Here is a 12,834-nt window from a genome sequence, read left to right as displayed (position 1 = left end):
CATGCTTCACTAAACACGGTTCTGCAGGTCATGGAGCTGGGTTCTGTAGGTCACATGGTTCTGTAGGTCACATGGTTCTGCAGGTCCCATGGTTCTTTAGGTCACATGGTTCTGTAGGTCATGGAGCTGGGTTCTAAAGGTCATGGAGCTGGGTTCTGCAGGTCACATGGTTCTGTAGGTCACATGGTTCTGTAGGTCATGGAGCTGGGTTCTAAAGGTCATGGAGCTGGGTTCTGCAGGTCACATGGTTCTGTAGGTCACATGGTTCTGTAGGTCATGGAGCTGGGTTCTAAAGGTCATGGAGCTGGGTTCTGCAGGTCACATGGTTCTGTAGGTCACATGGTTCTGTAGGTCACATGGTTCTGTAGGTCATGGAGCTGGGTTCTAAAGGTCATGGAGCTGGGTTCTGTAGGTCACATGGTTCTGTAGGTCATGGAGCTGGGTTCTGTAGGTCACATGGTTCTGTAGGTCACATGGTTCTGCAGGTCACATGGTTCTGTAGGTCACATGGTTCTGTAGGTCATGGAGCTGGGTTCTGTAGGTCACATGGTTCTGTAGGTCACATGGTTCTGCAGGTCACATGGTTCTGTAGGTCACATAGTTCTGCAGGTCACATGGTTCTGCAGGTCACATGGTTCTGTAGGTCATGGAGCTGGGTTCTAAAGGTCATGGAGCTGGGTTCTGTAGGTCAAATGGTTCTGTAGGTCACATGGTTCTGTAGGTCATGGAGCTGGGTTCTGCAGGTCACATGGTTCTGCAGGTCACATGGTTCTGTAGGTCACATGGTTCTGTAGGTCATGGAGCTGGGTTCTGTAGGTCAAATGGTTCTGTAGGTCACATGGTTCTGTAGGTCATGGAGCTGGGTTCTGCAGGTCACATGGTTCTGCAGGTCACACGGTTCTGGTGCTCACCGTGTCGGCGTCGATGTAGATGGTGGGGCAGTCGGAGCAGGTGGTCAGCATCTGGGAGGAGCGGAGGAACTTGGAGCCGATCCCCCGGAGCCCGTCCCCCAGGTAGGTGGCTGCGTCCGTGGTCAGCGTGCAGAACTTCCCCTGGATGTTCTGGGAACCAGCAGGACGTTGTGTTAAGGCAGTGGTCCGTTTGATCGGTCCCACTCAAAAACACACGGCTATGATAAAACATTGGAATGAAAAGCCATTGCCTTTCCAATTAGTGTTAATTAATAATAATTGATTGTGTTATAAAGCGCTTTTCAAGCTGCCCAAAGCGCTTCACACGGTGAGCGTGTGCTTGTGTGTGTGCGTGTGCGTGCGTGCGTGCGTGCGTAGGGAGGGCATGACACCTCATTCACAGCCAGATTATCAATCAATAACTTCTTCTCCCAATACTCTCGCATTCCAAAAAGTGTGTAGCACGTTACAAAAATCCAACAGAGCAATGACGACGCCTCCCCTTCCCCCCGGGGGGGGGGGATGATCCCCGGGATGGACGCTCCACCGGCTCACCTGGAAGAGCGAGGAGAAGACGTGGAAGGTGTAGACGGCACAGGAGCCGTCGGAGTCCGTCACCAGCTGGTTGACGTGGCAACGCCAGGCCTCCTCGGCGTCGTCACACACCATCGGCTGGAAGGCGGCCAGGATGGCCGAGAAGAAGGGGGAGGGGGGCGGGGGAAACCCCAAGTCCTCCAGGTCGTCCACGTCGTCACGGAGGCTGTCGCCACGGGGACAGATGAGAAACGAGGATGTGGTTGGGTCCAAAAAAAATTGAACCAGTTTTAGATGGTAAATGGACTGCGTTTACTCACACACACACACACACACACACACACACACACACACACACACACACAGCTGGGTCAACCACGCAAGGCGATGCCAGTTCGTCAGGAGCAGTTAGGGTGAGGTTTCTGGCTCAGGGACACCTCGACACTCGACTAGGAGGAACCGGGGATCCAACTAGCAACCTTTCGGTTACCAGCCAACTCGCTCTGCCTCCTGAGCTACCGCCTCCCCTTGCATGATAGCGGGCGGCGTGTGGTAGATGACGTCTGTTGATGTAAGCTCCAAGCCCCATCTGGTCGGCAGAGAACCTATTATGTTTTTTTTTCACTAAAACCGAATACTGTGAAGTGTACTGAGGTCGAATTGAATTCAAATCGCATGGTTTTATCTCAACCTATCCGGTGTCCCACTTGGGCAACATAATAATCAATTATACAGTCTCTAATCGTTTTACCTTGGGATCGGGGTCACTCAAATATATTATTCAGCGGTCGGTTATTTTTTGATTAGCAGGCCGTTGCTATGAGAAACAGACCGTTGCTATGGCCACCATTTCCAACCACAGAATCTAACGGACTATCGCAATGAAATAGACCCCAGAATGTTGGTTGATATATTTTTGGGACCACGTCTGCCCCTTCCTTCACCGGGCTCCTCCCCCACGCCGTGTGTGTGTGTGTGGGAGAGCAGGGGGGGGGGGGGGTTACCTGGGCAGGCAGTTGGGGTCCAGGAAGCCAAGCGGCGGCTGGCAGTAGTGGGGGCTGGCCTGCAGCAGGTCCAGCGACTGGGAGCCCGTGAGCTCCAGGGTGAAGCTCTCCCCGCAGTCCGAGCCCTGGGGCAGCTCGTTGTTGCTCAGCGACAGGTCGTCGTCGTGGGCCTGGGTGTCCTCGTCCTCCCCGCACACCCCAGCCTGAGGAGCAGGAGGAGGGTGATCACCATGACGACGGCCAAGGCGGCCATGAGGATGATGATGACGCGGTTTAGGGGGAGTGGAGGGGGGAGAGAGAGATGACAGGGGCGTGGGAGAGTGGAGGTGGGGTTCAGGTTAGGGGGTGGGAGATGGAGGTGGAGGGTTAGGGTTTAGCGTTAGGTGGAGGGTTAGGGTTAGGGCTAGGTGGAGGGTTAGGGTTAGGGCTAGGAGGAGGGTAAGGGTTAGGGTTAGGGCTAGGTGGAGGGTTAGGGTTAGGGCTAGGTGGAGGCTTAGGGTTTAGGGCTAGGTGGAGGGTTAGGGTTAGGGCTAGGTGGAGGGTTAGGGTTAGGGTTAGGGTTAGGGCTAGGTGGAGGGTTAGGGTTAGGGCTAGGTGGAGGGTTAGGGTTAGGGCTAGGTGGAGGGTTAGGGTTAGGGTTAGGGTTAGGGCTAGGTGGAGGGTTAGGGTTAGGGCTAGGTGGAGGGTTAGGGTTAGGGCTAGGTGGAGGGTTAGGGTTAGGGCTAGGTGGAGGGTTAGGGTTAGGGCTAGGGGGAGGTGTAAGAGGGGAGTGACAGGGGGAAGGAGGGAGTAGCGAGGGGGTGTTGGGGTTAGATTGGGGGGGGGTATGGGGGGTAAGAGGCGGGTTAAGGTTAGGGTTAAGGAGGGGCAGAGTGGTTAGTGAACAGGGGGGTTTACAGGGTTATGAGAGCGTACAGGTATGTTGGGAGGACTACTTAGAGGAAACGGCGACTGCCTGTCTCACCTGCAGGCTGCCGAGGTCGTAGCGAGCTCCCGCCTGGCCCGGCGTGGTGGCACTGAAGGATTGTGGGTCGGCCGACGTGTCGTAGGACGTGGACAGCGTGGACAGGAAGGAGTCCGTTGGGTTGGTCTCCTCCGACGGGGACGGGTTGGTCTGAAACCGTTGAGGTAGAGAGAGCCGTCTAGAGTGATTGTCCTTCAACAGGCCGACCAGATATAAGGTCCTAGTGGTGCGCATGTGAACGTCAGGTGGGTTGACCATTCTACGCTTGATTCATCACCTTGCGTAGGTTAACGCTCATCCGCTCATCAACTGATTCTACGAGCTACCCTGCGCCCTCGAAACAAAAAACGGGGACGACGGATCTGTGTACGAACTGCCGATTCTACCGGTCGCGCCACGCCCTCAAACCAAAACGCGGAAGGGCTGGTCTACGTACGAGCTGGGAGTGCGAGAGGCTCTGGCTGGTGGACGACTCCTCCTCCTCCGAGGACTCGTCCGAGTCGTGGGCGTCCTCGTGGCCCAGGCTGGGCGTGCTGCCCGAGTGCTGGCTCTCCTCCAGCAGGTCGCCCAGCTCCGTGCTGTCCAGGGACCGCCGGCGCACGCCCCAGTTGAAGTTGTCCATGCTCTCGCCCTGCGGAGCGCCGCGCGTGGGGAGACACAAGAGGCAGTCAGCGGCGTTAGCTTCCACCTCATAGCTTCCACCGTAGCTTCCACCACGTAGCCTCCACCCTTGTAGCTCGGGGAGCGTGTGTCGCGCTCTGCGGTTTGGGGGGGGGGGGAGAGGGGGGGGTCTACAGAGGCTCTGGCGAGAAGCACATGATGCAGAGGGAAACGTAGAAAGGTATGAGAGAGTATGAAGGGTTGTGTGTATGCCTGTGTGTGTGTGCCTGTGTGTGTGTGCCTGTGTCTGTGTGTGTGTGTGTCTGTGTCTGTGTGTGTGTGTTTGTATGTGTCTGTGCCTGTGTGTGTGTCTGTGTGCCTGTGTCTGTGTCTGTGTGTGTGTGTGTGTGTGTGTGTGCCTGTGTCTGTGTGTGTGTGTGTGTCTGTGTCTGTGTGTGTGTGTTTGTATGTGTCTGTGCCTGTGTGTGTGTCTGTGTGCCTGTGTCTGTGTCTGTGTGTGTGTGTGTGTGTGTGCCTGTGTCTGTGTGTGTGTGTCTGCCTGTGTCTGTGTGTGTGTGTGTGTGTGTGTGTGTTTGTGTCGTGTCTGTGTGTGTGTAGGTGTGCGTGTCTGTGTGTGTGTGCCTGCGTGCGTGCCTGCGTGCGTGTGTGTGTGTGTGTCTGTGTGTGTGTGTGTGTGTGTGTGTGTGTGTGCGGCGCAGCCGGCCGCGCAGGATGCCACCTCTGTCCCCCGCGCCCCCACACTAACAACTTGTCATGTCAGGGAACGCCGTGACGGCGGACACCGACGCCAGGACAAGTCAGAGTTTTTTCTCTGCAGCGGTGGGAAGGAGACATTCCAGGTTCAGAGGGCTGGAGGTTACCCCACGTTTGATGGGGTTGACGCACACCCCCTTGCGTCAGCAGGGAACCATAATTAAGCCTTTAGTTGTACGTCAGCGAGCCCGGAGAGCTGGCTCCAAACACCGGGGTGGATCCTACCGCTCTGAACCTGGAGGCTTTCCACCGCTGACCTTAGCGCTACGTTTGCAAGAATGGGATGGAGCACAGACAACCTCAGGATTTGATTTGATTCCAGAAATGACAACAATTAAGAGGGGAAAGGGAGGAGGAGGAAGAGGAAGAGGAAGCCAGGAACAAACAAAAGCACTGAGACAAAGGTAATGCACGTGCTCTGTGGCATCCGCCTTACCTGAAGCTCCTGGGCAGCAGTGGGGGGAGAGAGAGATACAGAGTTAGACCAGGAGAGAGAGAGAGAGGGGAAGGACACAGACATCTCATTTTTTTTAACATATGTTTTGGTCCTCAAGAACAGAGAGAACACAGCGAACCACAAAGGGACAGAAAAAAAGACACCAGGGACTGAAGATTGATTTGTGGAAGTATTTCAGACCGCCTCTGTCGTCACGTTTGCCCTTGCAATTTGTAACGGCAACGCAAAAACTGCAAAAAGTGTGGCACAGCAAACGGATGCCAACGGTATGAACGCAGGCTACAGAACAAGGCATTACATCCTAATAAAGATAGACCACAAATAGATCTATACCGTAATTGAGTGTGGCAAGAACAACATCTAAATCCAATTACTCACTGGTCGCTCATTTGATCTCTTAACTCATTCTGAATTGCATTATAAATCAACAGAGATTTTCAATCAAAGTAAAACGATCGGTTGTAATGTTCCATAGATGATGGAATAGAAACAAAGACATCCTCAAGCTGGCCTCGACCACGAGTCCTCCAGTGTCCCCCCAGTGCCCCCGTCCCTTGTGTGTCCCCAAAGTGTCCACTTCACTTGTGTGTCCCCACGATATCCACGGCCCCCAAACCCCTAGCATGTCCCCACAGTCCTAGTCTGTCCCCAAAGACCCCCCCCCCCCCCTCGGGGGTCCCACGGTCCTCATGTGTCCCCACGGTCCCCCGGGGGGGGGGGGGGGGAAGGGGCCCTCACCTCTCCGTCCTCCAGCTCCACGTCCAGGAAGTCGAAGTCCCTGAAGACCCTGAACTGCTGCTCGCTGGCCGTGTCGTCCAGCGTGTCGTCCCGCGTCCCGCCCTCCTCCGAGGACACACCGCTCTCCCGGACCTCCATCAGGTCCAGGTCGCCGCACGACGAGAAGATCACCTGGGGGGGGGGGGGAGAAGGGGCGGGGCTAGGCGTCACTAGGGCACAGCGCTGGGGTCCATTTTAAACACTGTCATTCAAACCATGTGTTGCACGTAAGGGAAGTATTTCTCGTGAACGAAGTCTATTGAAGTTCTTGTTTGTGATTGTTTGTTTGTGTGGCTGTTATTCGTGCCAGCTGATGCCACTTATCAAGCAATGGCATCACCTGGTACCGATTTAAGCCAATCAGAAACAGCCGATGCAGTAGGATGTGTTTTGGTGTTGTCCCTCTGGTTTGATTTAAAGGGTCTCGCTGTTCCGAGTCTTGGGGGGGGGGTTCTCAACTTACAGACGGGTTCTTGGTCAGTCCGACTTCTTGTCCACAGAGAGACAGAACGTTAACCAGCTTCTCTCTGGTTCTCTTCTGCAGGGGAAGGAATAAAAAACAAACCAAAACTGTTAGTACCATCTTCCTGCATATCATTCTCTCACCATCCAATGGATTCGATTCTAATTCTCTTACCACAAGACAAGTCATATTTCCTTCACTTCACTTCGTTTGCAACCTCGACCATATTATCCAAACCAGCACTAGCGCGACCACAGGAAACTGAAACGGATACGCTGCCGACGGATCCATTCCGTGTTGCTCCGGGACGCGGGACGAACGAACTGGCTCAGTCATAACACGACGTGTCTGTGCCTCTCTAATAGGATTATCCTTTCGAGCACTTTAACGCAGCCCATGCAGAGATAATCTCCGGCCCGGCCGCCCGCAGGCGGCCTGTGTGACGTACCCATGTGTTCCCACAATGGGGGGAGTCCCTCGTGAACACCCAGGGTGGTCCCACATCGTCGTACCTGGGAAGACTGCGGCCGCCTCCAGCTGACGGGCACCAGGACGTTGGTGGAGTTGGAGCCGGAGGAGGTGGAGGAGGTGCTTCGGGTCACCGCCATGGCCCGGGTCTTCCCCTCCCGGCCCCCGGACCCCTGCGGCCCGTCGAACCGGCGGCCGATCACTGGCGTCTGCGCAGGGCGACAGAACAAAGACGCGGCCCGCCGTGTTAGGGGGGCTTTGGACGGGACGACAGATCCTGAGTGGTAACAGCCGCACCAGGCAATGCAGTGCGATGCTATGATGTGCGAGGCTTTCTGTAGGCTATGTGAGGCTCATGAGGAAGTTAAAGGTATTTATAGGACACCTTCAACAGACAGGAAGTCACAGAGTGCTCGACAGGATAGAAAAAGAACACAGAGACGCACAGCACAGATAAAGGACCAAAAACCGCGTACTTTACCACATCCTGTGAGATAGAAGCCCTGAGACTGAAGCGTTGTTTCCTGTGGGTGGTGTTGTGTGTGTGTGTGTGTGTGTGTGTGTGTGTGTGTGTGTGTGTGTGTGTGTGTGTGTGTGTGTGTGTGTGTGTGTGTGTGTGTGTGTGTGTGTGTGTGTGCGTGCGTGCATGCATGTGTGTGCATGTGTGTGTGTGTGTGTGTGCGGCCCCCTTTCCAGTCCAGGACCCTCACCTCAGAGATGTCGAAGGTGAAGTCCAGGGTCTTGCCGGGCAGGGCCTTGGCCGAGCCATCCCACACGCGGCTGACCTCCAGGTTGGACAGGTCCCCCTGGTTCTGGCCGTAGGAGGGGTGCACCAGGCTGGCCGAGCGGGACACCACCAGCTTCAGGATGTTCAGCGCGTCCTTCCAGTGCACCGTCTGTTCGGGGGGAGGGGTACAGGGGTCCGGTTGGTACACAGGAAGTGGACGCTCGTTACTGTGGCGATATTGCGGATACTGGGTGCTCTTTAATCGAGGATGTTTTGGTCACACTTTTACATATCTGATCTTTTTGTATTATTTTCTTTAAAGATTTATTTTTGTATTTGTATGCTATATTCATTAAGAGTTAGACAGGAAAGTATGGGAGAAAGAGAGTGGAGCAAAGGACCATGGGCAGGAACCAAACCGGGTCACTACGGTAAGGAGCGATCTTTAAAGGTCCGCTCTACCCGGTGAACCACCGGGGCACCCCTGATTTTAAATTTTAATCTTAATACACTTTTATTTCAATCACTGCTACATGGGTTTTCAACTTTGTTGAAGACCCTCGCCGTGTGTTAAGATTGTCAGGGAACAGAATGACATGTTATGCTGCAGATTTGATAAAAAAAACACCCTGACTTTAAATAAGGTGGGTTGAGTTGGTGGTGTGGGGAGGTGTGTTTGTGTGTCTGTGTGTGTGTGTGTGTGTGTGGTAAGGACCTGGACGAATTTCTCGATGGTCTTGAGGACGTCGGCGTTGAACTGCTTCACCTGGACGGCCGTCAGGTCCATGTGACTCAGCAGACAGTAGATGATCTGGAGCAACGACTGCTGCATGCTGGGTAAACCCTTATCCAGAAGCTTGAAGAGGGACAGGGAAAGGTCACACTCACTTCTTCTTCTTCAGGTCTTTAAAATAACCTATTAATGTCAGAATACACTCACAAAAAATGTGCATTTGTGAGCAACTACAATCCTTGATATGGAGTCAAATTCTTATAAACAGCTATAACAACATTGCATATACTGCACCGCTTTGAGCAAAATCCTTTATTTTGAGTCAAATACTGGATATTCCAGCTATCACAGCTATCACAAAACGTTCCATTAAAACATAAACCCGTACGTAAACTGTACTGCTGTGTGTACAATCCTTGTTATCGAGTCAAATTCTTGATGGTCAAGTTGTCTGAGTCAACTTTACGTAAATTGCGCTTATAAAATTGTCCAAAACAATCCAAAAATCGGCCCGCTATCGGAAAACGTTCCATCTAGACATAACGCTGTACACAAACTGTACACACACTCTACACACACTGTACACACACTCTACACCGCATGTCGACGGTGTCATGAACGTCTCAAACTGAGACGTTCGTGACACCGTCGTCCTGCGGCACTCCTTATGCCAAGGGCCAAGGGTCAAGGGTCAAGGGTCAAGGGTCAAGGGTCAAGTGCAGCTCCGTAAGCAGCACCCCAGGGCGTACCTCGGCCATGTAGGTGACCATGTTGAGCGTGACGTTGGCGAAGGCCTCGTGCAGGTAGCGGCACACCACGCTGAGCCAGGAGAAGGGGTCCCGCGTGTACGAGCGCGTCTTGTACAGCGTCATCACGTGGGCCAGGTGGGACAGCTTAGTGTGCTTCTCCACCAGACACACCTGGGGGGGGGGGGAGGGAGAGAGGGAGGGAGGGAGGGAGGGAGGGAGGGAGAGAGAGAGAGAGAGAGAGAGAGAGAGAGAGAGAGAGAGAGAGAGAGAGAGGGAGAGGGGGGGAGAGAGAGAGAGAGAGAGAGAGGGGGAGAGAGGGAGAGGGGGAGAGGGGGGGAGAGAGAGAGAGAGAGAGAGAGAGAGAGAGAGGAGAGAGAGAGAGAGAGAGAGAGAGAGAGAGAGAGAGAGATGCACAGAGAGAAACAGAGAGGCAGAGACAAAGAGAGACGCAAAGAGAAAGAGAGAAATTTTGGTAGATCTCGTTAGTCAGACCTTATTAATTACTAACTTAAAGTAATTTCAAACATTCAAACTTGATTTCATAAAATGTCCTACTTTTAATTCTCATCTCTGAAGTACTTATGTATGAATGCTGCAAACCTTCTAAAGTCAATAAAACACATTTGTAGCAAAGCTAACTCCTGTGAGAGCGGAGGCATACCCCTCCCAGCACACAGCCTGGGTCACTACGTATTCCCTTCACCCCGCTGATGACTGTGAGTGCAGCGTGTCTGTCGGCCGTACCTGGGCGATGCGCTCTGCGCTCTCCTTACAGAACTGGCTGGGGTGGCCGAAGTGCTGCACCAGGTGGGGCAGCAGACACAGAACGTTGAGGGGGAACCCTACACACACACACACACACACACACACACATTGAAACGGATACACATAAACACAAGCACGCACACACAAACACACACGCTTGCACACACACACACACAAACACACACACACACACACAGGCATACAAAGACACAGACACACAGACACGAAAGCATGCACACACAACCCCATACACACATACACACACACACACACACACACACACCCACACAAGCGCACACACACACACACCCACACAAGCGCACACACACACACACACCCACACAGAGACACACACACACAAAGACACACATGAACACTCAACACGACTAGAAAGAATCAACAAGACCTATTTGCGTTCCCCGACACAGTGAATCCACATTCAAATCAATATCCGCGTGCAGGAGGAGGGTAACCCATCGACCCGATGACCCGATGTCCCAGTAGCAAGGTGACCTACCGATGGCCTGGGAGGTGTCCACCACAGGCACGCGGGACACGGGGGTGAGCTGGCAGAAGAGCTGCAGCGTCTGGTCGAAGGTGGCCTGCGAGGTGAAGCCCTTCAGCAGCAGCTGCTGAAGCCCCGAGAAGCCGCTCCACCTCAGCTGGGCCTGCAGCTTTTCCAGGCGCTCCCGGTTCTCCGCCCGGTCCAGGGGAACCTGCAGAACACAACCAGGGGTTGCTTTGTTGGTGGAGCCGAGGCCGGAGTTTGACGATTTTAACGATTGTTGGGGGACGTTTTGAGGTCTGACGTCTTGGAAGGAATGAGGGACTTTAAAAACCTTTGAAGAATGACCATTCAGCTTATCATCATCCATCATTCTTGACCTGTCAAGCCCTTTGAGACTGTAATGGTGATTAAGGTCTATACAAATATAATTGAATTCAATTTAATCATTACACTAATTACAGCGGTCAATTCTGATGTTTTTTATGATTTCGGGGGATATTCTGAGATCCGAAACATTGAAGGAATGAGGGACTTTAAAAAAACGGAAACCTTGGAAGAAGAACCTAAGATCGAATCATCATCCATTATTACACTCATTAATATTTATTCAATTCTACCTTGGACAGGAGTTTGTGGACCAGGCGGAGCGACATCTGATACTCAAACTCAAAGTCGGACTCCATGAGCGACACGGCGACCCAGAACACCGTGGCCAATATGGAGGAGGGGTGGGAGACGTGGGCGGGGTCAGACAGCACGCTGGGGTCGATGCGATTGGTGGAGGAGGTGCAGGAGCCGGGGGCTCTCCCTGGCCTGGCCAGGCCGTGAGTGCTGCAAGCCTGCCGATAAAGAGAAGATCAGAACGGCACGGATTAAACCTTGAATTGAATATAAAAAATTAAATCTTTGAACATGAATATAAAGAGCCTTTTTGAAAGAACCAGTTGGGGGAACACTTGAGTGATGAATATTACATGAATATTCTCTTCAGTCCAGTTTTCACCTGAATGTGTGAATGGAAATTTAGCATCAGACTATCTTTAAATAACCTCATTTCTAATCACTGGAGTGGTTGTTTGTTTTTGTTTTGTTGACTTCTTCTTTTACAAAGCGGAAAATCACAACAACCAACACAAGGCGACTGTAAACTAGCGTCTAGAAAAGAAGCTGCATGAATGGCACCGCATCGACCGTGCAGCCTGGACTAGTACTGCAGGTAAAGGTCAAGGTGCGGCTGGTAAATGGTAAATACACGCATTTGTACTGCGCTTCTCTAACCAGCGGCCGCTCAAAGCGCTTCACAATATCGCCATTCATACCATTCATGCACACATTCACACAATAACGGCGATGTCAACCCCGCAAGGCGACAGCCAGCTCGTCGGGAGCAGTTAGGGTGAGGTGACTTGCTCAGGGACGCAACTCGACACAAGGTCGAGCGGGGGATCGAGCTAGCAACCTTCCGGTTACCGGCCAACCGGTTCTACCTCCTGAGCCACATGCCCCGCCCCCCCATGCTTGCCTGGATGCGGTCCAGCGTGGCGCTGCGCGGCGGGTCGTTGGGGTGGTGTGCGCTGTCCCCGAACTTCTTGGGCACGGAGTAGGAGCGCTGGTGGCGCTGGGACGACAGCCCGATGAAGCCCGGCCCCGGGAAGTTCAGCATGCCCGTGCTCTTCCTGTTCATCAGCTTGTCGTTGGGCAGGAACTCCGGAGAGGAAGTCCTGCGGAGCCCACGGGGAACGCCGAGAGATCAGGGTGAACAGGATGCTAGCGTTTGATACACTATGGGTGTGGAACCGATTTATTGCTGCAGGAAACCACGGGATACAGGTTTCTTATAGCGTGATGTGTTGGCCTTAGATCGCACCGTTAAACTCTGCACTTTAGGTCAAACACAGGCTATAAAACAAGGGCATGTTTTTCACTAATACAAAAGAAAGCTGTCCCTGTTGTACCAGTGTTTTGGTTCATTGTGCTCTCTCTGCGTCTATAATTTAACTGAGTGAGGAATAAAAAGCAAGAATAACACTGGTTTCTCTCCCTGCACTACACGCCGGCTGCCTGTTCTGCGGTGCTGAGGCTGTCGCGGCATTTACCTGGTGAGAGCCGCCATGAGGTCACTGTTCTTCAGACATTCAGCGAGATTCACCACAACCGACTCCAGAGTCAACAGCACCTCCATTACATAGCCCTGCAGTGAGAATACGCACACACACGCACACACGCACACGCACACACACACACACACACACGCACACGCACACACACACACAGACACAAAGACACAGACACACGCACGCTCCTGTTAGAATGAACAGACTCACACCCATTGAGACGAACAAGGAAAGTAACTGAGACCTTTTCCCATGACACAGGCAGAAGGGCAGGATTACACGAAAA

General features: G+C 53.1%; 1 protein-coding gene across 3 annotated transcripts in view; it reads right to left on the bottom strand.

Moving 5' to 3' along the window:
• Window positions 1–12,834, bottom strand: part of fryb (furry homolog b) — a 76,972-nt gene that overhangs the window by 7,134 nt on the left and 57,004 nt on the right. For 2 of the 3 annotated variants that reach the window (XM_079738400.1, XM_079738401.1), the window contains exons 45-60: window positions 12,531–12,625; window positions 11,957–12,155; window positions 11,052–11,273; window positions 10,444–10,642; window positions 9,906–10,003; window positions 9,162–9,332; window positions 8,395–8,535; window positions 7,663–7,848; window positions 6,997–7,161; window positions 6,485–6,559; window positions 5,983–6,153; window positions 3,850–4,044; window positions 3,414–3,563; window positions 2,450–2,652; window positions 1,467–1,671; window positions 912–1,061 (exon numbers count right to left, since the gene is read on the bottom strand). In XM_079738400.1, coding sequence (XP_079594526.1) covers window positions 912–1,061; window positions 1,467–1,671; window positions 2,450–2,652; window positions 3,414–3,563; window positions 3,850–4,044; window positions 5,983–6,153; window positions 6,485–6,559; window positions 6,997–7,161; window positions 7,663–7,848; window positions 8,395–8,535; window positions 9,162–9,332; window positions 9,906–10,003; window positions 10,444–10,642; window positions 11,052–11,273; window positions 11,957–12,155; window positions 12,531–12,625 — 2,625 coding nt within the window. Of the gene's footprint in view, window positions 1–911; window positions 1,062–1,466; window positions 2,035–2,449; window positions 2,653–3,413; window positions 3,564–3,849; window positions 4,045–5,982; window positions 6,154–6,484; window positions 6,560–6,996; window positions 7,162–7,662; window positions 7,849–8,394; window positions 8,536–9,161; window positions 9,333–9,905; window positions 10,004–10,443; window positions 10,643–11,051; window positions 11,274–11,956; window positions 12,156–12,530; window positions 12,626–12,834 lie in introns of those variants that run through there. The other variant, XM_079738402.1, reaches the window with a different exon arrangement.

Source organism: Pollachius pollachius (assembly GCF_949987615.1).
Source record: "Pollachius pollachius genome assembly, chromosome: 6".
NCBI lineage: Eukaryota > Metazoa > Chordata > Actinopteri > Gadiformes > Gadidae > Pollachius > Pollachius pollachius.
The sequence above is the reverse complement of the archived record's forward strand: the minus strand, read 5'-3'. Positions and strand labels throughout refer to the sequence as shown.